General features: G+C 40.0%; 1 protein-coding gene across 1 annotated transcript in view; it reads left to right on the forward strand.

The window, feature by feature from the left end:
- Window positions 1–551: 551 nt before the first annotated feature.
- TRMT11 (tRNA methyltransferase 11 homolog) overlaps window positions 552–24,040 on the forward strand; it is a gene marked incomplete at its 5' end in the record, with an annotated part of 28,952 nt that continues 5,463 nt past the window's right edge. The window contains 12 exons of the mRNA XM_081997013.1: window positions 552–626; window positions 4,070–4,135; window positions 4,865–4,938; window positions 6,908–6,989; window positions 7,089–7,181; window positions 8,368–8,502; window positions 10,175–10,331; window positions 14,868–14,948; window positions 15,631–15,795; window positions 17,143–17,215; window positions 17,970–18,101; window positions 21,540–21,660. Coding sequence (XP_081853139.1) covers window positions 552–626; window positions 4,070–4,135; window positions 4,865–4,938; window positions 6,908–6,989; window positions 7,089–7,181; window positions 8,368–8,502; window positions 10,175–10,331; window positions 14,868–14,948; window positions 15,631–15,795; window positions 17,143–17,215; window positions 17,970–18,101; window positions 21,540–21,660 — 1,254 coding nt within the window. The remainder of the gene's footprint in view (window positions 627–4,069; window positions 4,136–4,864; window positions 4,939–6,907; window positions 6,990–7,088; window positions 7,182–8,367; window positions 8,503–10,174; window positions 10,332–14,867; window positions 14,949–15,630; window positions 15,796–17,142; window positions 17,216–17,969; window positions 18,102–21,539; window positions 21,661–24,040) is intronic.

Here is a 24,040-nt window from a genome sequence, read left to right on the forward strand (position 1 = left end):
GCCCGGGTCAGCTCTTACACTCGCGTCGCCGGCGCTGAGCTCCTTCCCACACAAAACCGAACGCGACTCCTTTGGTCACCGTTAACTGTTAACGTTATTTAACGACCTGCCGCCAGCCAGGGAAGGTTATTGCCGGGGGAAGGCGCCAGAAGGGCACGGCCCGAACAGCCGGCCGCCCCGGCCCGCTGCCGACCCACGGACCTACGCACGGCGTACAGGCAGGACTGCGCTGGCACCTGGCGCGCGCGGTGAAGCGTACGCAGAACGCACATTAAAACACGAATGGGGAGGGGCAGACATGACCGCTAAGGGGTTAGGAGTGCCCGCAGGACTCCTGTCCCCGCGCCGGCGGCCGCTGCTCTGGGCACCCGGCCAGAGAGGCGCGGGCCGCAGCCCGGGTGCGGGAGCTCGCTGTGCCACCGCCACCCCCGTACAGGCCGCCGCGGCCCACGGCGACTCCTACCTCAGCGGGCGGGCTCCTCCCGCTCCCGCCGTGGCGCTGGGCCCGCCCGGCGGCGCATGCGGCCCGGGGAGGCGGGGGATGGCCGGACATGGCGCTGGCTGTCGGGGCGCTGCGGCGGTATCTGCTGCTGTTGGCGCAGGAGCACCTCGAGTTCCGCCTGCCGGTGAGCACCACCCGGGGCCGGGGTCGGGGGCCCGGCGGGGGCGGCCCGCTGAGGCGGGGGGCTGGGCGAGGCGCTGCCCACCGGAGCGCCCCGAGCAGCGCGGCCCCGGGCGTGCCCGGGAGGCGGGCTGGCCCCGGCGGGCCCTCGCCCGCTGCCCGCCCCGCGCGGCTCGGGGAGAGCCTCCGGCCGCCGGCGGCGGGGGGCTCCCGGCGCCCCTTCGCTAGCCGCGCTCCGCGCCCTGTGGCAAGCGGCGACCCCCGGGCGCGGGGCTAGCTCCTTCCCCCTCGGTCTGGGAGCGGGCGCGGGCTTCCTCCTCCCGCCGCCAGCCTCCGTGGAGAGAGAGCCTCTTCGTGGTGGCTCTGAGGCAGGGCTTTCCTTGCCGCTCTCGAGAGCCGTTGGAGCTGGGAGAGGTTGCCAGCAAAGTTCCTGGGGCTCCAGATGAGAAATGGAAACTTGGAGGGAAAAATGGGTTTATAAAAATGCTTCTGGGGTCCTCCTTCAGTGACGTTTTAGTTTGTGGCTGCGCCCACCGGCATGGTGTGGGCACGTAAATGGTCGATGCCGCCCTGGCGACACGCGAGGACCTTTCTGTCCCGGGTGTTCACGGAACTGTGTGAGGCAGGAGGGTGTGGGTATCTTCATCTTCTGGAGGAAGACTTGGGGAGCGGGGAGATGGGGCTTCTCTGAAGTGCTACGGCCTGCAAGCCTGCTGGGATGGAATGGAGGTCGCCAAAGCCTTGGCTGGCATCCTTGTCACCCGCCTCCCTCCTCCCTGTCACACTGGTGGCACCCAGGACTGCTCGCTTTTGGCTTTGAACTCCGAGTGTTTATTTCCATGCAGTCAGAAGGGCTCATGCCACTGGCCGATGCGGCACCCGGGAGACCAGCCCCCCTTCTGCGGTGGGATCGCAGCACGTCAGGTGTGGGAGCCAGCACGTCCTGGCCCCACAACTGCAGCCTGCTCGTCATTGGCACTTATGCCAGTGTTGGTCGCAGAATTTCAGGTGCGGAGTTTGTTCCCTGTCACTAATTGGTTTTATCAAGCAGTATTCACAGAATTTATTAAAAAAATATAAAATTGTAACTTATCTGAAGCTCTCGTATTTTTTTTATGAGTCCCTGGTATTTTTTATGGGTCCTTGGCGAATGTCTAGTTTAGCATACACTCAGTTTCCATGTTTATGAGAAAACCCTCTTGTTTGTAAATTTAACTTGTGATTATTTTCCACCCCCCTGTGATGAACTTACAGAGTTACTACACACTGTAACAAATTCTGATACTTTACCTGCTCTTGTAGGCACCATCCTGAAGCGCTAGAAATAGATATCCAGGGTAATATGTTAAAATAGTGCTGAAATGCAGAGTTACTTTATTAGAATTGGTAGGTCATCAATACATATGTTGTAAAATATTTCATGAGTGTAACATCATTTTATTTATTTTCCATGTTTTCATTAAGGCTTTCTCTTGTACGTTATTTTTTAGTATCTGCTTTGTGGGACTAGAACGTGAATTTATTCTATTTTTTTGTGATCATCCCAATTTTTCTTTAGGTAAGGACATTGGATTAAGTAACAAAAAGATGCTATAAATGTAACAAAGAAAGTTTTCCTTTTTTCCACTGAGGTTTTAGCTGCTCTTGGTTGATACAGCTAATGAAGAAAGCAGTTCCATTTCCCTTCTCTTGTACTCTAGTGTCTGCTCAGCCATGTGTTTGGCTTTGTGATGAGCTGCTTTAGGGACCTGATTTGTCTGAAAACTTAATGAAACAAGCAAGCACAGTATTTTTAGCCAGATCGGTTTACAGATCTCCATCTCTACCATGCCTTCACATGGGATGAGCGCTGCTTTTCTTCTGGTGGTGGTGGTAGTGGTGGTGGATCACAACAGCTGGAGGTGTTCCTTGAAGTCCACGTTTGTTCTTAAGTGTCTATAGAATAAAATCCTGTATTTTGTATTTCTTAGTTGATAAAAAGCATGCTCCATAGTCAGGGACCTTTCTTTGGTCAGGTCAGATGCTAAGAGGTAACATTAGGCATCCTGTTTTCCAGCACAGGGTGTCTCTAATGGACAGATGGATGCATGCCAAGCATTTTCTTAACAACCTCTTCATGCAGATCTGTTCCAGTGCTTCAGTCTTCACTCTTGGAAGGATCTTCCCAGCCTCTCATCCAGAACACTGCTGTGATCTGAACCTGGAGCTTTCATCTCTCCTGTAGTAAACGTCGAAAATGGATTGTTACCTTTCTTTATCACAACAACCTTTAGCATGTGTAGAGGTCATGATCGTGTTTCTCCCCCAGCCTTTCCTTACAGGCCATGTTTTTTCTGCTTCTTATGCTTGTCCTGTAGATAATATTGCCAGTAGTGAATTTTATTCTGGAGCAAACCCCCTGTTTTTTTCCAGTGTTTCTTATGCCCCTTCTACGCACATGAAAAGTGGAAATGAATGGGATAATGCCCCACTAAAGTCATGTGCTAGTGTTAGGTTGGGTTTTTCTTTTCCTCTGTTTTTTGGTATACTTCATGGTAACCCTTTTATTTACCCACTTGGTTCAAATCTAAGCCAATATAAAAATTCGATTCTGTGTTCTTTTGCTTGTAACCTTCAGAGGCTGCAGCGTGTCATTTCTAGCAAAGTGGCTATCTGAAAAACAGCCTCAATGTTTACCTCTCATTTCAGTTCAAAAGCCTTTTTAGTGGATGTGTTTTTAATTATTACTTGTTAGCTTGTTTCTTGGAGATTTGCTGTTTTCTGTGTTCAATTTACAGCCTCTGATTTAGTTCACTCTGGAAAAGATACCTACTGAAGGAAACTAGTGAGATGACCTGTAAAGCAGAGAGGTAACAGCAAAGGGATTGATGCTCAGTGCTGGGCCTGTCCCTAGGTCAGAGTGTTAATAGTGAGGCATCACTTTTATATGAATTAGTCAGAAAAAGATTTTAAGAATAGATAGAATAATATTGTAAGAGGAATATTGTTGTGAGAGTGTAGGATTGAACAGGTAAGATTTGAATGAAGGAGGAATAGAAAAATGTAAAACTGTGGGATTAGATTACTGAAATTTGCCTAACTTGATCTTTCTGTATGCTCTACGTTTCATAAACTATTCATAGCTCATTCTTTTGCAGCTGAACTCTGAGAAAGCTGGTTTTTATACATGCTGAATTTAATTTCGAACCTCTTCCCTATCCATGCGGTTACTCTGAATGTTTCACTGTTGGCTCCCACAGTACGTCAGTAGTAAACACTATTCTTTCTTCTGTTGCCATCTCTAAGATTTTGTTCATAATCCCTATGGTGGTCTCAGCCTGCATTAGAATTTATGATATGCTGCTGTATCGCTGAAATTGTCACTGTACAAAAATCTGCTTTGTTCTTTTTTTTTTGAAAACCATTAGTTAATGCTTCTAAAACCTGACCTTTATATTTTCATTTTAGGAAGTAACATCTTTGCTCTCGCTTTATGGTGGACAATTCAGTGGTGAGCAGGAAGTTCGTGTAAATGTGAGTAAGGACCAAATATTTCACTTGAGTGCATGTATGGTATACAAGTATGTTCATTACAGTATTTTTATGAAATGTGGGTAGCTGAATAAATGTTGACGTTTCTTAGGAAAATAAGGAATCTTCCAAAAACAAGCAATTCTCAGTTTCGGCGAAGACTCGGAACTGAGTGAAAGATGCACAAAATGCACCTCAGGATGTCTTCATTTAACAGTATGAAAATAAACAGTGCCATCTGGTGGGAGGCTTCTCAGAATAGCCAAACCATGAAAACATTTGGCAGCAGTTTGTTTGAATTTGTTGTTTGCCTCTAAATCAATGAGACAGTGTATCTGGAAGGGCGAAGCTAGGAAGCAGTATGATTCTGGTCTCAATTCGGAGGTCAGAGAACGTTACTGGGTTTTAGTTTCTATTTGTGTGTAACGAGGTGGTTTGAGTCTTTAGAGGGTGAATAATCTAGAGAAGCATAAACAGATAATACTATTTTACCAAGTCAAGGATATGGTGGGAAAACGAAATACCTAATAAAATTTCTCAGACATTCAAGCTGAGTATACAGTTTTACCTCAAATTAAATGTTTTATCCCCATGTTCTCTGTACAGTTAACAGATTTTTTTATATCTTCAGCATGCATGTTCTGTTTTTAAAGAATATAACTGTGTAGTTGTGTAATTCATGTGACATCTTCCAGCTGGGTATTGGTGTCACTTATCTTCTCTTTATTTCAGTCTCCATTTTGGATTCTCAATATTCCTTCAGAAGACATGGCAAGAGGGCTAATGAAACGGACAGTATGTGCAAAGTAAGAGGTGAAAAATCTTGTCAGTTATAATGTAGGAGGTGGAGATTTGTTCTGCTGTATTGTGGCAAATATTAATTTTGGATGGAGTCTTAAAATAAACAGTCTCTGCTTACCTCTAGAATCGAGAAGGCGTTACTGGAGCCTGTAGGACTGATTATGTAGCATGCCCCTCCTCTTTACTTTGTGTACAGTCAACGCAGGGTCTTGAAATGATGTTCTTCACTGCAGAGCCAGTACTTGTCTTGTAGTGTTGCTGATGTTTTAGTTGCCTTGAATAATGTTTAGTTAGTGGTTTGTTTTAAAATGTGTATGGAATTAAAAGATAAAAACCCAAAAACAAGGTTGGAAGGGAAAGGTAGTGATTCCTTGCGTCACCCTCCTAGTGCTGGTGCCTGAGCCCTCAGTCCAGACCGCCGCAGCAGAGGTCCTGCCAGAAAATTCAAGAGCACAGGAATGTGCCAGAGAGAGGTTCTTCCAGCAGCTTTTGGTCCTTTTCAGAGGTGTCTGCATAACATGCTTTCCAGGGAGGCTTGAGAGATACCTCAGAGGTATGGTTCAGGATAAGAAGCAGTAGAGCTCTGTTACAGCTCTCTGACTGGACTAAATTCGGGGTGTCTGTTGTGGGGAGATGTGTTAGTTTCAGAGTAAGATTGCTGGAGCATCTCCATTGCAGTGCTAATGAATATTAAAAGCTCTGAAGCATGCATTTATCTAAATAAAATCTCCCCAGCATTTTTGTGTTTTTCCAATACCTATGTAAGTGTTAAAGTAAGAAGTGGGCCTGAAGGTGTTATAGGAACTTCTCCAACAGTTGAATAAAATTCAAAGATGAATATTCAGTTCTCTCTAGTACAGCCTATGCTGTTGGCATTTCCATTGCTCCATCCAGAAATATAGCTTCAATTCTCACAGTAAATAGAAACACATGCTTTAGCAAAAGATTAGACACTGTGAAAAATGTACTTTTTTCAGGGTAAATGCAGGTTAGAAATGTAGCCTTAAATAATTTATTCAGGAAAGGAATACTTTAACAAAGTGGCTTACCACTGGGCCTTGGTATCTGCTATTGTTACTTAGTAAAATCTAGTTCTCTCTCTCTCTCTCTCTCTCTCTCTTTTTTCTTTTTTTTTTCCATTTTTCCTTGAGTGAGCTAAAACTTTGAACATATTGAAGATTTTCTTTCAGGACTCATCTTTGAAAAGATGTTACATGGCACTGCTAATCCTTAAAAGCTGTGTTTATGGTGCATTGCAAATGCACATAAGACTGTCTAACAATATATGCAGTGACACTAGGATTCCTGTACTAAAAGGATTTTTTTCTTTGATGTGGAAAGTCCATTTGGTTGGGGTATTTGAATGCTGGGGCAAAGGTCTGTGATGTGGTGGTGTGCCTTCATTACAGTAGTATTGGTTCTCTCATCTTCCAAGGCAATGCTTTTCTTAAAGCCAGCAATATGGAAACAGAACAAAGTGTAAGACAGCATAGTGTTTAAACAATTGAAAATATCAGACACCATAACGATATCTTAAATTGGGATATAACCTGTTATTATACATAGGGTGTTACAGTTTCATGATTTGTTTTACTCCAGGGTAGCATAACACTTCGAAAGTCTGTTCTTGACCTTTTTCAGTCTTTGCTTACCCCATCAAATTTGATAGGTACAAACAAATTTTGTCTCATATGCAAGTATCACTGTGTGCCAAAAAAAGGCCTGGTGATATCCAAGGGTACTGAGACTGAAATTTACCTTTTAGTATATGTAACTAAGCAGAAAAGCTTCATCAAAATACCAGTTTAGGATTAAAAAAAACCATGTCCCTCTTAAGAAGAAAACTTAAGCGTGTTCTAAAAGTTAACAAAGCTTAAATACATTGGCCAAGAAGGTTAAAAAGAGTAAGTATCTGCAAGGCAGTTCCCCTGCCCTTCTGCATGATTGCAGTCTAAAAAACCTTTGTACTTTCAGGTCTATATTTGAACTGTGGGGTCATGGAAGATCTGCAGGGGAGCTCTATGCATCTTTGAAGAAGTATCCAATGGACAAGATGGTATGCATATAAGGAATCTGGATAATATAGTTCCTTAATTACACTGAGTAACACTGCAGCTCTACTAATGAAGGTGTCTTTGCCTTTTTTTTTTTTCAGCTTCCATATCTAGAGTCAGACTCTACTTACAAAGTACATATTCATACATTTAATAAAACGCTGACCCAAGCACAGAAAATAAAAAAGATAGATGTAAGTACATTTTTAAGAAATCTTTGACATTTAATTTAATCTATTCAGGTTGTTCTTATTCCATGCTATCAGTGTTGCCTACAGTGTATTTAAGTTTGGGTTTCCTCAAGATCTTAAAGCAGTTTACAGCTTATTCCTTGTCATCTCTAAATGAGATCTTTGTGTTTACAAAGAATTAACATTCTCCTCAAAATTCATGACCTTGTTTTTTTTTTTCTAAACAGGCAACGTAAGGCATATACAAAGACAAACAAACACTGCTGATTTCAGCCCAGTGTGCTGGGAAAACTGAAGCTTTTGCCCAAAACTCTAGCCACTTGAATGTTATAGTTAGGTGCTAGATTTTTAGAAAATCTGTTGCGTGATCTCCATATTAGGCATTTATTGTTGCAGAATGTGGAACAAGCAAGGCCAGGGACTTCAGCTGCAAGCTGTGGATTGTGTGCTGATTTCCTGTTCTGTCTTTATGCTCTTGTCTGCACTTGTGCTTTCCTCCTAACTGTATAAGTATTTTAACTAGGAAATTTTTCTAAATTACTGTTAATTTTTGCTCTTCTGCATTCTATTTTTAGCAGCTGTTTAGCCTTTTTACTTCATTTATAGAGACTGAAATTATCTGTACTAATAGTAGCTGCCCTTTCCTATTTGTTCCGTTTTTGTATACATTAAATAATGCTGGGTATGTAAATTGGTGTAGCTGCACATCACTGAAGTTTTAAATCCCATTGTTCATCATCAGTGTTGGTTTTATAACTTGAAAATTGCATAATTAATATGCACAGTTCATTTCCTCTAAAGTTGAGTTCTGTTCAGTTAATAAAAAATGTAATGGTTCCTGATTTCTAATCCTTAGTCGTTATCTTTATTCACAAGAAAAGCATTTCCAAAATCCAGAGAAAATTGTACTTTTAGTACAATTGTGTTTACAAAGAATTAACATTCTCCTCAAAATTCATGACCTTGGTTTTTTTTTTTTTCTAAACAGGCAACGTAAGGCATATACAAAGACAAACACACTTTTAGTACAATTTAGTTTTGAAAAATGTACTTTTAGTACTTACACATAATTTCTTACAGGTGGAGTTGTGATTTGGTTTTTGGGTTTTTGTTTGGTTGGTTTTTTTGAGGTGCCTATTTCAAAAATTTGACCTTGTAATTTTTGACTCTGTTTTTCTTTATTGTATAGGCCCTTGAATTTCTGCCATTCAAAGGAAAAGTAAATTTAAAGAATCCAGAACACATCTTCTGGATTTTGGAAGATTATGGAATGGATCCTAATAACGTTCCAGAAGAGCCCTGTCATCTGTATTTTGGTAGATGGGTGCGTGAATATGCTTGCTTCAGTTCTTATGAGCTTGTATTTTCAGGAAAGCATTCTTCAATTTAGATGTTAAAAACTGTGTTGAGTTTTAATGGAAACAGACAATATAATTATGGCTGAATTTGTCACTGCATAATACACTGATGCAAGTCTTGCAACTCCTTATTGTGACTAGGAAGAAATAGGTTAAGTGAGCAATTAAGAGGTGGGAAAAATGGAAGTTGTATCTGGGAACACACCCTGTCGTGCCCTTCACTGACGGAACTCAACCCAGCAGTGAGACTGCACAGCTGTATTAACTGGTATAGTAGGTTATTGTGGGCCCAGATGGAGCTAAAAGCACCAGCAGCCTGTTTCAAACACGAAGAAAGATATACAGGAACTGTAGATGGCTCACGGCCCTGCTGAGTTGCGTCAGCCCCACCAGAGCATTCTGTAAGTGCTTTAAGCAGTTGTGATGGATACCTCCACAGAAAGGTGCAGACTGATCCCTGAGGCTTTGGACATCAGCAGCTCCAGCCCACAGGTGGATGCTTGCCCAGGGGAGGACACTTGACAGTGGAGTGCTGTACCGTAGGAACCACATTCAAAAACTGTCTGGAGCTTGTCATCTGAGGTCTTTACTACAAATGTCCTTGCCTGTTGAGCATATGCACTCCAAACCTGCTGCATTATTTGGATATCCTGAGTAAATCTGATCTGGTCTTTTATTTCTTGTAAGGAAAAAGTGGGTCCCCAAAGGACATCTTCCAGAATGACACCAGCTACTGATGGGAATGTGTGCTTGCAATGTTCTGGGCCAAGGGCAGCTGGAGGGAGGGAGAACCGCTGCTGAGGTTGTACAGCTATGGTCAGGGCCTGTGTACAGAGAAGTTAGAGAACCAAGTGATCTGTTAGCACCTGTGAATATTCTCCATGCCTGCGATTAATGTGATATCACCCTGGGTTGTGACAATACTGTAGAACATGGCAACTGTTATCTGTGCTGGCTTCCTTAAGTGTTTAAAAATAAGTAAACCAAACTGAAAAAAGTAGGCAAGTGTATTTTGTTTACCCAGTAAGGCTGATGTTGACCAGAGCTGGGGATAGGGTTGGAAGAGCTTTGGAACGCATTTTCCTCCATACTGCTTTGGTCCTCTTCAACATATTTTGGAAGTCTGATGTAAAAAGCTTGCATTTGGTCTTTGTTTGTTTTCCAGTAAATTCTGATCTGTCAACGCTGTCCTAAATTTAGATTTTTGAGCGTGACAGAAAAGCCAGTGAAGATGAAACTTCTTTGTGACCTTAAGCATGTACATGTGTGCATGCACATGTTAACATGCATTTCTGCTCCTTAACATTTTGAAATTCTCTTACTTTAAATTAGTAGAAAGTTACTCTGATACTTACGATAATAGCGAAGTTGCTGTAGTTGTTACTTCTTCAGAAGAATTTTCCCACTAAACTGTTTGTATATTTTTGACCTCTGTCTTGAAGAATTTATCTAGGTATTGCACCAAGATGTCTGTTGCTTGGAAAGAAATCTCTTGTAGTTTCAGAAGGCAGAAAGCAGTGATGTGTTATGAAATGAGAGTTACCTGTTTGTTGGATGGTGTCACTTAAGCAAGTCCGGTAGCCTGTCTGCTGATCTCTTGTATCTAAGACCTGACAGTGATTTTAAATGTTTCAACAGATTGCAGATGGCCAAAGAGAACTTATCGAGTCCTACAGTGTAAAAAAGAGACACTTTATTGGAAATACTAGCATGGATGCCTGCCTGTCTTTCATTATGGCAAACCATGGGAGAGTAAAACCCAATGATGTTGTATATGATCCATTTGTTGGAACAGGTATATTTTTTTCTACTGGGGGGGAAAACTGGGAGGTTGTGTTACTGCTGACACCACACTTTTACCTGGCACAGTGGCTTCTGGTGCGTGACTGGGATTTGAGATGGTGCCAAAAGCAAAATGGTGATTAAGAAATGAATGTTTTGTTAACTTGAAAGGGATTTTGAGGGGAGGAGACCAACTTCAGAAGATTTAAACAGACTTGTCAGAAATGTAAAATGTCTTAACTATATATTTTTTTTGTATGACATGGCTTAAACATGAGTTCATGTGTGTCATGGTCCTCTTAAGATCCAAAGTGACTAAGAACTGAAATTTGGAGTACTAGAGTAGTCCCTGCAGCTGCTTTCAGAATGTTACTGGGAGCAGCATTTTTTGGCGGTGGCTATTTACAGGAGTGCTAAGGGCACTTCTGGGCATCTAATACAACATGTAGTTAGGTCGCAGCGTTCAGTAGTGATCAGTTCCTTGTACTATCTTGTCTTTGGAGTAATACTTGTTCACACCATGTATTTGCCCCCAGCTGAGTTTTTCTTAGTTAAGCCACGAGGGGGAGACTTTATTCCACGTATTGCTGTGTGTGCCATAGAAGTACTTTCTACCTAAGGGAAACTCGGCTGTTTTGTAGGTGAAGTACAAGATCTGTTGTATCAGGTTGTGCCATTTACTCATACCAGAGTATATGGTGTTAAAACTATTTATAGTAGTTTCTTCAAAAGCATAACAAAGATTGTGTTTCTGACCTGGATTTTGCTAAACTTTGATCAAGAAGACCATATGTGAGACACATACAATTAAAAATGCTTACGTTAATGGGAGGATGAAGATAATTCACTACACAAATCATTACAAAGAAGTTAGGGAGAGAGAAGGTAACACTACAGGGTCACTAGTAGGACAAATTCATATTAGTGTGTGGCTTTTCTCTACCATAGAAAATAGACCAGGGGTATAATATTTTCAGAAACACAAGGCTTCAGTGAACTGTATGTTTTTTGTCTTAAATTTTTGTTCATATGCAACCTGATTTTTTTGTGTGCATAACAATCTCTTATGAAATTTCCTCCTTCTCCTTCTGTTTGTGTTCCTTGCAGATGGCTGGTACTCTTTGAAAGGTTAAGGAAATGTCCCTAGTTGATCTCTAAGCAGTTTCTTTTATTTTGGTGTCTGTGGTTTTGTTTGGGTTTTTTGTTTTGTTTTTTGTTTTTTTTTTTACAAAAATCTGCTAAACCTAAATGACAAAAATTTCTTTGAGAGCATACATTCTCTTGGGAGTGAAAATTGAAGAAGAAAAAGGAAGAGTAAAGTTAGAGGAAGAAAAACCACATAAAGGTGGTGAAGCTATAGAGATTCAAAATAAGTGTTAAGTCGTAAGCATTTCAGTTCAGAAGTGTAACATATACAAAATTCTCCTTGAATTGCCTAATGATTTGAATTGCAAACTTCCTGATTTCATTACCCTAGACATCTGTAACGTACAGACTTGAGATCTGGAGAACAAGTCTTTACAAGGAGTGGCTGAGGGAACTGGGGTTGTTCAGTCTGGAGGAGGCTGAGGGGAGACCTTATTGCTCTCTACAGCTACCTGAAAGGGGGTTGTGGTGAGGTGGGTGTTGGTCTCTTCTCCCAAGTAACTAGCAATAGGACGAGAGGAAATGGCGTCAAGTTGCGCCGGGGGAGGTTTAGGCTAGGTATTAGGAAAAATTTCTTTATGGAGAGAGTGGTCAAGCTTTGGAACAGGCTGCCCAGGGAGGTGGTGGAGTCACCATCACTGAAAGTGTTCAAAAAATGTGTGGACATGGTGCTTCGGGACATGGTTTAGGGGACATGGTGACGTTGGGCTGATGGTTGGACTTGATGATCTTAAAGGTCCTTTCCAACGTTAATGATTCTGTGATTCTGAGATTAAAGGTACATAGGGACACTGGAAATACAGCATGGCACATCTTTTGTCAGTAAAGTGTATTTATGACTAAATAACTAAACAGTGGCTTTTGCATCTACTATTGGTGAGTAAACCCCAGGAATTTCAATTCTCTTGAGGTCCTTTAGAGGATTTTCAAGATTGTCAGTGCAGAAGTGCCGTATCACTGGAATCTTGGGGAGGTAGAGTAGAGAGTTGATCAGTGAGTTTGAGGTGATAGGTTTTGAAAGAACATGCATTCCAGATTTGAGGAATACTTTGAAGAAACTGTATTTCAGGTTTCTTTGTTGGTGCAACTTTAATACCTATCTTGGTTTCTCCTACTTTTTGTGCTGAAAAGGTAAATGTTACTGAATTAGAACAGCCTTGCACAATGGTGCTTGCTTGTTGGAAATAAACTGGTTTTGCTAGATGAGCCAAATTCCAAGTCTTCCAGATCAGTGTAGGAGTGGGCAGTTGGATTTTGTCCTTAGAATGAAAAGTGCTTTTGACCCGGCTGGTTTAGGAGACATAATTCTCCCTTTTTGTAAAGCAGAACTGGAATAACCAGGATTGGTTCTGAGTTGTAGGATGTGACTTCCAAAAACTTTTTAGATATTCTTTCTTCTGTCTTGGGAGACAAGGAAGTCTGTAGTTTTCCAGAAGAACAAATCAAGTCTTTTACCTGAATACTTTGTATTGTCCTCCTAGACAATCTGTTCTGGTTATCTCAGTAAGCTTATTGTTTGTACTTTTGGAACATTTGTCCCTACTTCCCTTTTGCCAATTCATGATGCTGTGTAATTGCAAATGACAGGAACTATTTCTTTGACAACCTGGAGGATAGTGGTATGACCAGATCCTCATCGGTGCTCAAGAGATGGGGGATAGACACTGTCCGGTAGAAAGGCATGAAGTTCTGTGCCATCGTCATTCTGCTAATACTCATCAGGGGACACAATGATTCTCTGATTAACCCTTTGTATACATCTGTTTAATATAGTAGGTCAAAGGGTTGGCCATATTAGAGTATTTAAGTATTCATGCACCTTCTGTGTGAACACAATTGAAGTAGCTCCAGCTGAGATTTATCAAAAGCTGTAAGTTCATGTTTTCCTAACTTTTTTTTCCTTATGATTAAAAACATTCTTAGATGGGCAAAGTACTTTCTTTTTACTTTTTTTATAGGACTGGGTGGTATCCCATACTTGGGGTCAGGGCTAGCTAAATTTGTCTTGACCCTCTGGAGGTACTGCCCATCTGTTCTGAGGGATTGCAGCCGAGAAGGGAAATGGGTGACTCCTCTGGGGTGAGTAACCTTGCTTTTCCCTGATCCATTTCACAAGAAAAAGCAGAGGAATCTTTTTTTTTCTTCTTCTTCACCTTTAGGTTTGGTAGAGATTATTAGCATATGCTACAGGAGTTTTCTAGTGCCCTGAGACAGGACCTTTAGCCTGTATACACAGTGTGTGTTAGCGATTTGCCAGTGCTTAGTGCAGCCACCTGAGATGCTCCTTTCCAGGCTACCAGTGAGTGGGAGAATTGCTGTCACGTGCACAGCCAGCTTGCATGTTGTTCCCTGCGCTGGTCAAGTCTCATCCTGCAGCAATCATCCCCCTTATTTTAGCAGGATTGTTTGTATCTATGAGCAGTTGGCATCAGTAGTGTGGAGTTTACAGCCTTGTTCTCAGCCACTCTTCTGCTCTAGACTATTCCGTTAGGTGCATATCTCCTTACTAACAACTCGACAACACAGCTTTTTGGTAATCCTCTGCTGTCCGTCCTAATTTTTTATTTGGAACCTGTTAAAGACATAAAGGAGATGCCCTTTTCTGTGGACTATTCAACCATTGCCCTGTTTCAAGGTGAAATCACACATGCTTTTTTGGTAGGTTTTTTTAATTAGGAAGGCAGATCACAATAGTAGTGATAAACAATCAGTTTTATTGCAGGATAAGCTAGCTAATAAATGTGTTGACAAAATAGGTGGCACACTCACAGGAAAAAAAAATGCTTCTGTATATAGCTGTCACTGCAAAACAATTACAGAAACTTTTTTGATACTGCTGTTCACATTTGATCTGTTTATATTTACAAGGTTCTTGACCATTGCTTCTTACTCAGGGAATGGCCGCATATGCAACAAGTTTGATTTTAGACACAGTTAAGGAGACTGAGAACAGACACTGTAGAATTGCCATTTGGTGATGTTTTTTTCAAATGGTTTGCCAACAGTTTGAAAAGCGTCTGCTTGCAAAGTTGAATTAAATGTTTTGGTTCATGTAATGATTAAAGGATCTCATTGCCTTGAAATACAGAAAACCATAAACAAAATCCTAATAACAGTCTCCAGAGATAAGGAGTGACATAGGGCATAGCAAGATAAGGAAGATCAGGGACTGTGTGTTATTGTGTCTGATTATAGTTGCATAGTGATTCTAACTGATGGGTAGTTTAAATTATCTTTTTCTTCCCCGCTCTCCCCTCCCCTCCCCGCCTTGGGTCTAGCTTTGGGTCTAGTGTGCTGTTGTGTAAACTCCTGAAGTTCCTGAGCAAAAAATCCTAACACAGTCCTAACACAGTTAATATTTATGACCGCAGTTTATACTTTTCACCTTCTCTCCCCTTTATAGGTGGCCTTCTTATCTCCTCAGCGCACTTTGGAGCATATGTGTGTGGTACTGATATAGATTACAACACAATCCATGGATTAGGTATGTTACCTCTTCTTGAAACACTGAAATCTTACTGTCTGGAATTTAAGAATACTGATGAGAGCAGATGATACTTAGTGGATTTTAAAGCAACGTTAATCTTCACAGAATTTATTTGGTCATGCTTATTTTTATTGACCAATTTACATGTATTGTAGCTAAGCTACTTTCTTAATTTTTAAGCAGGAAATATTTAATAAAAGGTATACTGAACATCAAAACAGAAGTTCTGAATAGTAATGACAACAGCTGTGCACTTTCTTTATTCTGTGATGTAGGAAGCTTTTCTTCTAACCTAACCCAGGAAGTCTAATCCCATTCTTACTTCTCTGAAAACTGCAGTGCGAATTATATCTGATTTATTGGACAGGATTATGACAGACTGATAGCAATAGTCTGAAGTGAACATCTTAGAAAGGAACATTTTTATAAATGCATTGTGTGACACCCTATACAGACAGTGCCAGCAGAACTGTTTCTCATGTATTTTCATTATTCCTTGTTAGTTGTGAAATTTATCACAAATACCTCTGTTGGTGAGTACAATAAAGCAGGGGATAAATCCTTGCTTTGTGTGTGTCATCTAATTCTTTAACATAAATGGTAGAGTATATGAAAGCTTTTCCTACAAAATAATTTGTTGAGTATGTTTTTTTTCTGTTCCGTGCCTTACCCCCACCAGGCAAGGCGAGCAGAAAGAACCAGAAATGGAGAGGGCCAGATGAAAATATCAGAGCTAATCTCCGACAGTATGGTTTAGAGAAATACTACCTTGACGCACTGGTTTCTGATTCTTCAAGACCAATATGGCGAAAAGGGATGCTGTTTGATGCAATCATTACGGATCGTAAGTTTGTTAATACTTTTTGTTGCCTAATAATGATGACTAGGAGATTATTGCCTATGTCTATGCCTATGTACCTTGATTTAATGTCTTGATGAGTGCTCAGATCTACAGTTTCCATATTACAAAAGATGACTGTTGTGGGCAGCACTGTGGAAATTGGAGATGCATTTGACATGACTGCATTTATTGTAAGGACAGTTATAAATGTGTAACAAAGCTGGAGATAATACTTTCTTCCATGGAGAGAATATTACCGTTGCCAGTAGAAGTCAATATGGCTGAAAACCATCCTTCAAAGAAGTCTCATTCAGTAAAGGCATAACTTTATTGATGCACGGAGACTTCGTATCATAATGGTCCATGCTGCTGTTAGGACTTGATCTGCAACACACTGGAGTCTGCCATGCAACTCTGATGGACTTCTGGAGGCTTACATTAAGTGCTTATGGGAATGCTTCCAAGAGAAATTTTAATGCATTTCTGATACACTTAACTACTAGAAGCACTAGCGGCTTGAAAGGTTCCTCCACTCTTTGAGAAACCTATGTACTTAACACCATTTGTCATGCCTGAGAGGTAGTAGTGGCTAAGGGAATAAATAAAAGACCTTCATACAGCAATTTCTGATCTCTACTCCTGGCTCGTACCATGATACATTTATATTAATTAGGAATAGGGAGTATGACTTCTCTTTGTGTGTTGCCTGCTAATTTTTATTTGGCCTGTTTGGCAATAAGATAATGTAGACCATTAATATGACTTAGAACCGAGTTTGCAAATTGTGTCACAACTTGTTCGTTGAACATGAAATAAGTATGTTATGCTATTAGAAATGTGCAAAAATGTATGAGAAGAAGCCATCTCTGGCTCTTCTTATCTGTCTGTGTGAGACTTACTATTTGTGTAATGTGTTGGCAAGAAAATCCAATATATACAATTTCATTTTGAAAAAGATTAGCTAAGTGCTATAGGGGAGATGTTTGTGTCTGTCAAACAAAAGAGGATGGGATTATTTGTCACCTGTTGGAAATGTAAGGAATATCTTTTCATGAACAAAACAGAAAAGCATTGTCTTTTGTAGTGTAGCAAATGTTTAGGCTGCTAGAAGCCCTTTACAGCTGAAGGGCTTTCTTTGAAACAGTTTTAAAGTAACCTTTTGGAGCAAGAAGCTTTTAACAGATCTTGAAGAAATTACCCTTACCAACTTTTACTTTGTAAAAGCTTTTCTTTTTTTAACTTTGTGTAAGCCACAGTTTGTGCACTGTTGGTGTATGTATAATACAATTGTATGTTATTTGGACAAAGGGTGAGGTTCTCATCTCTGCATTATGCATTTGCTTTGTATAGCACCATACGGTATCAGAGAAGCTACCCGCAGAATGGGTTCGCAAAAGGAAACGGTTAAGTCAGCTGAAAGAAGGTAGGTAAGCTGCCGTGTTTGTTGTAGAATATAAATGTCTTAATGGAAACCGAGTCACAATTTTAGAATCTTTATTATTTCTTTTTGGCTGTCAGCAGTTTAAAAAAATTGGTAGTGATAACAACTAAAGAAGAAAAGCCCTTTTTGTTCTGTTTACAAAACTAGTGTGTCACTTCCTGAAGTCCTGAAATTGGTTTTGTTCTCCCTGATTATCATTTGCATGTGGTCAGGTTTCAAATACCGTTTCTCGACTCTGTGAGCCACCATTAACCTTGTGTTTCCTGTTCTCAGAAAGTTCTCTTCAGTTGCTACAATCTGCAAAATCAGTCTAATATGTAATACGCCTATTTTATCTTAACCTTCTCTCATGGATTTCCACTGCTGCTTGCTCTCTCTTCAGAGATAACAGGTGGCTTCTGCACTGCCTGGCCTTCCTTGTCTTCTGCCTTTTACTCTAAATTGCCCTTAAGGAAAGATGTTGTGCAAAATAACTATTCCCAGCATGCTTGTGATTCTTTGACTTCCACAAGTACTACAGATGATAGTCTAAAGAGCCAGTAGGGGAATTTGGGAAGTCATATTCCTCACAGTAGAAGTTGTACTCACGGATTGTCCTAGGTAGTTTTTCAAATCTCAGATAGTGCTATTTTGTGGTTTGTGAGTTGTTTGTTGTGTTTGTTTTTTTTTTTTTTTAATTAAAAATGCAGGTGTTTCCCGTGCTTTTATATTTACATTTGTAAATTTTTTTGTTTAGCACAGAAAATCACATCTTCGTTTCATCAAATTATCATCTAAGTGACATCTTTTTTGACCTATTGAAGTTTGCAGCAGAGTATCTGGTGATGGGAGGAAGATTAGTTTACTGGCTGCCGATATACAGGCCTGAGTATGTATTATTGATTTCTGGTATGTAGTATGTCAGAACAGATGCTTCATTCTCACTGTGTTTTCTTTTGTGGCATAGTACAGCTGGAACTTCCATACTACTAGCACTTAAGAGTAATGTTCAGACTTCATATTTTAAAGTCTCATATGAGGGAAAGCAGATTTTGAAATAAGGTTTTTGGGTGAAGATAGTTCCTGTCTATTACCAAAAAAGAAAAAAGCCTTCACATGTCCTTGCAAATGCATGGCCAATAGGTTGAGGTTTAAGCTTAGAAAATCAAACTTTCAAGGTGTAGATAGGTTTCTAAGATAGTAGTACCAAGGCTCTTATTAATATGTGTTTCTACTAGAGTAGAAGAGTTTATAGAGGCGTATGACAAGGTCCTGTTAAGAGAACATTCTTGCCTCTTTGGGGTTTGGCACTACCAATTTAGCTTTCTTCTGAGAAATCAAAAGTCAAGTGACGAAGAGATGGCAGTGAGAGGCAGGAAGTGTAGGGGAGCAGCCCTGTTAAGGACGAGAGAGGCCAGCAGAGACTGAGATGCTGTCTGCTCAGTAGTGCAGCCTGGGATTAGAACTGGATTTAAATGCAAAGACATCTGTTTGCATACCTTCAGCATCTCTTAGATAAGGTTTTGATGGGAGGTTTTTTCTGGTCGGTTTTGTTTTGTTTTGGTGTTGTTTTTTTTTCCAAAACTTTACATAGTAAAGTGGGGAGTTGATGTACAGTAGCTGTTTCAAAGTATCTTCGAGATGTAGATGTGCTCTGAAAGTAGCTTCTACAATGTTGTATGTTTCTATGTACAGTCAAACTATACTAATACATGAAGTGTTTTTTGTCCATGGTTTCACCATGGAAATGGCTTATTACAGTCCTACATTTAATTATCACACGGAATGTGATTTTTACAAAATTTGGAAATCAAGAGGAGCCATTTCTGTAACATACTTCTGTGACAGAATTGTGCACTTAGTAGCTTGCATTTTTATTTTAATGATAGAATTGGTATCTTAAGCTTTTTTCTTGTAAGACTATTCACAAACAAAGCAATGAATGCCATTAACAGTGTTATAGCTAATTGTTAAAAATGTCTATCTATGCATGCTTAACCCTGACAGACCATGTGTGGTTGTGAATTCTTAGATTTCCACATCAATAAACTCTGTTTGGAATTACTGAGTTTATTCTGTTTGTAAAGATACCAGAGATTTTTGTCTGCTTGTGGAACATTGGTGAGAGCATGCTTTGTCAGTACAGCAGTATAAAGTGTTTAACTTTAGGTAACTATGAACTGCATGTTCTGGTTCTACTTTAGTTGCTGTTTTGGGGAGGTCAGCTCTGTCAAGCTCTAGTTGGGTTGCCTGTTAAAAAGTAAATTTGTACATGCTACTGTGAATTGACTATGCAATGAAGACTGAAATACTGAAGTCACTATATTAGCACAGCATGTTAGTATAGTCACTTTATTTTCAGCTGTAGTGGTGAATACAGGAACAAGCATTACAGCGACTATGTGGGGGGAAGATAAGATACTGTCTACTAATATACTGTGCTATCAGATATCACTTGGCAACACCTGCCGTCAGGTTCATGTGTTATTTGAGATCCTTGTGTATTACCTTAAATTAAAAACAAAAATAGATTAAAATGGGTGTCTGTTAAAACCACTGCTACTATATTTCTTACTTGATAATGTTCTGAGTTTTACCTGAAGGAATGTAGAAATATATGCATTAATGTTAACAGACAAGGCTTTTTAACAGAGCGATAATGATCTCTCCCTCTGCAAGATAGCATCTCACTCCAAAGTTTACTCTTTCAATCTGACATTGAAATCATTGTTGAGTCTGAATTCTTTTAATTCCTTTGCAGTCAGGCTTTTATATGGTTGTGAAGAGAAACTTTTAAGATATTGTGGCACAGTGCGTACCTTTGTAAGGGAGAGAGGCAGTTTGGTGGTACTAGATGCATCAGAAGTCTTGTGTAATAGAAAAAAACAGTTGAGAGTTAATTTGATTCTCCTTTGTCAAAAGCATGTGCTTCATGCAGTAGTGACTTGATTTTCATACATCAGAAGTGACTGAAGGGTTGTTTTGTGATCTGGATGTTTTGGAACAATGCAGAGAGGCAGTACTGTTTAGGTTTTTACCTATTTACAAGTCTGTATTTGGTATTGTCTTGTTAAACAGCTCACAATTATCTTTAAGAAGTGTCAAGATTTCCATCAGCACCTACATGGATTCTGTTTTGAGTTGTGTTGCATTTGATTTCTCTTTCTCCCAGAACAACACATTTACTCTGTAAAGTCCATTCAGAAAAATACACTTCTTTACAGGAAAAATAGGAAGCTCCTCCTTTGTATCTCTTAAGTTCACGTGATAGGCGTGAAGGTTGTTTAGTTCTGCATTTTAATGTCTGACGTCTGCTCATCCTCAAGCACTGGGGAATCATGAAAGCAAGCGTTTTATATGAAATCATAGTCACTGACAATACTATAAACCATTTTCTGTATTATGTTGTAGTAACTATTACAGGAAAGCTTATTACAAAAACTAAGACTAAATGGCTGATACATATTTCAGTATATAGGAAGGATGTCTGATCGCATATTTATCTTATTAGCTAGGTCAATACTTCTTGCTCCTATAATCCCATACAAAGCTTTTAAATCAGAAAATTCATTTTTCAGCATTTGGAGGAATAAAAGGATTCAAAGCAATTTAGAGGAAGCTGTTTCTATAGAAAATAGTATGCTTATGAGATGGAGGCATTTAAAACGCTGTAACCGCTTGCTTCTATAGACGGGATTTAATTGCAAGCCAGTGTTACTACCATCTGATGTTAAAAGATAATGGATTTTTTTTTTTCCCCAGGAAGGAAGATGTTTAGAAAGAACAATTACAATGTGATACATTTGTAACACCAAATTCTGTAGTCGAGGAATGTCACTGTCTAAACTGGTTTAGTACGATTTGGAATTGAAGTGTAGTGGTCTCCTTTTAGAGAGCCAGCATTAAGTCTCTTGTTCCTGCAACTTTATATATGTTGACTGTGGAATACATTTTTAAAATCACAGGCCCTGATTGCCTAAGTTGTTACTGCTGGTTGGATGAGATGTTTTCTACTTGAAATTATACAGGCAGGCCTGTGTGCATGTATTAACATCATGTGAATACATGTAGGAAGTGGGGCGGGGGGGGGGCGCTGTCTCTTTACGATGAGGTTTTAATGTATTCTATACATTTTATGTCACGAGATGATTGGAATATATGATGTAAAAACTCTGGAGCACCAATACCTGAATTTATTTAACGAGATGAAAATGTATAGCAACTTTCTAGCATAAACCATTTGATGAAGAATCTGTATGAATTTTGTTTCAGATGCAAGTCTCCCAGCTGATGAGCTTACAGCTCTGTGGGTGTTTATTTCTTCCAGATATACAGAAGAGATTATTCCCCGCCACCCGTGCCTGAAACTTATTAGCAACTGTGAGCAGATGCTTTCCAGCCACACATCAAGGCGCCTGATAACCATGGAAAAGGTGAAAGAATTCAAGGTAAGCTTGAGTTCTTTATTATATTGTGTAAAATAGTAGCTATTGCATTCATAAAAGCTTTGTGCTGTTCAGCATTTGATCCTTATTTCTATCACACTTGAGTTTTTTATGATGAGAGTTAAAGCTTTTGTAAAATTGCCACATATTTCTTTAAAATAAATTGGGTGGTGATTTAAGGGACCATTCTGGTTTTGGTCTTTCCCTTTTTCTCCTCAGTTTTTGATAAACTTTTCATCCTGAGCAAGCTGCTTAATAGTGTGAAACAGATCATTGAACTGTGAATGTGAACAGTTACTTGTGAAAGTTGCATATGCTTTTCTTGGGAAACTGAACTCTGAATCCCATCCACGGAGGTGCCTAAGTTCCCATTGATTCCAAACCGTAATTTGGTGCCCAAGTAAATACTAAATGCCTTTGTAGGTTGTGCAGTACAGGTAAACCATATTCAATTCTATTCCTTCATTTTTAGAGTGGTACTTTTTTATCTTTTGAATAATGGTGTAGCTGTGACATAACTACAGCGAAGCACATTGGCTTTTTTTTGGTTGGGGACACAAAGTGCCTCTCCCGAGGCGCTGAGACCAGGGAATACTGCATTCAGGTCTCCTTTCTGTTCTTGCTGCTGCTTTCGCCTAATACTGTTAAGAGAGATGCTAAACAAAGGTGAAGCAAATTCTTCATGAAAAATACATGCAAACGGTAAGTACATTCCTTGTCAGTTGGAAGAGCTATTTTAAATGACAGGAGGTACAGTCAGACTGCTGTGTCTGCATGGTGCTTGCACTGATAACGCAGCAGGGTTTCAGTACTGCATTCATAATGCTAATGATGACTGAGCTTCTCAGGCAACACCTGAAATTTTTTAAAACACTGTATGTGGAGTTCAGAGCCAGAGCTGCCAACTTCACCAGCAGCGAACCAAGAGAGTATATTATGAAAGTGTATGTCTCGGGGTGTTCATGAAGGTTTTCTGCAGGAATTTTATTATTGCCAGTGCTGTAGAATAACATGTTCTAATGAAAAAAAGGTATCCACCCTTCTGTGAATAGATTTTCATCATTCGTTGTTTTGTGCATCACCTGTTCTTCAGTACGTGCTTTGACAGGTTCATGTCTGGAAATGCTTAGTTCTGAACACCTGAATCAAGTTGGCAGGCTTACTGCTTAGATAAAACTGTGCAGGTGCTTACACTTATGAGTCCAGATGTCTTTTAGATAATTTAAGGATACCAGAACCCCTGTACTGTTTCTGATGATGCAAAACTTGTCCAAATAACAAAATACGTATTGACTCCTTAGCTAGTGCCTGCTTGGTTTAGAGTCTTCTCGTTTGGTGTCTAACTATCTAAGGGTTCCCCACCCCAGTGTCCCTTACCCGGGACATGTTTTTTCCTGTGTTAATATCTTGAACAACCTTTGAATTGGACACTTCTGGCTCACCAGATATGATCATAAAATTCAATAGTTGGAGCTTTGGCCATTTTTCTTTTTCCCAAATGAAAGAGTGAATTTTTATGAATATACAAGCATTTATATTTCCAGACAGTTCCTGTCAGCTTTAGTGAACTGGTTTGTAACAGGTACTCACAAATGCCTTTTAATTCAGCCTATTGTAGTACTCACAAGTGGCTAAGAAGTTTTACAAAGCATGTAGTGTCATTATGCAGTCCTTTAGTTTCCCCAGTGTTTGCCACCAATAATGAATTGCAGATTTCACAGCAAATACGATTTCATTATTAACACTCTAAACTCTTAACTGGGTTGTATTCAATCGGTTACTGAATGTGAAACTGGTGGTGCAGTTTCATTGTGTTTTTAATATGAAGGAGACCAAAGTGAATGTAAAAAGTGAATATGTCTAGTTGAAGTATTGATCTACCATAATTAATCATAAGCATGAAGATCATAAATGTTGCATTAAAAACATCACAAAAGATGGTATATAACTCACTGTCTTGTAAGCATCCAGTCTGTTCTATTTAAGTTTATGATGAAATCGTGCCAACTGGAAAAGATTTCTCACTGAACACAGTGTTGATGTGAATAGACTTTTCCAGCATGTGAACAATTTGAACAGGAGAGTTTTTTGTGTTTTAACATTTAAGGCTTTTTTTGGACAGCCATGGTGGTCATTAGTAACTCCCCTTCTCTCCAGTCTTAAATTATAGTGTTAATAATAAAAGTGAATGAGGCAGTTGTTGTAGAGGGCAGCTAGCAGTAGCAAGCTAGTGACTTCTAGTCTTCTAAAACTCTGAAAGCAGAAGAATTAGAGAAGTGAAGAACAGGAGTGTGGAATGGGAGAGGAACAAAACAGAAGTGGTATGAGGTGAGAGCTTACTAGCCTGATATGTAACTTTTTCCTATGGACATTAGTGTCCCTT

This window comes from Phaethon aethereus (assembly GCF_964289735.1).
Source record: "Phaethon aethereus genome assembly, chromosome: 3".
NCBI classification, from domain to species: domain Eukaryota; kingdom Metazoa; phylum Chordata; class Aves; order Phaethontiformes; family Phaethontidae; genus Phaethon; species Phaethon aethereus.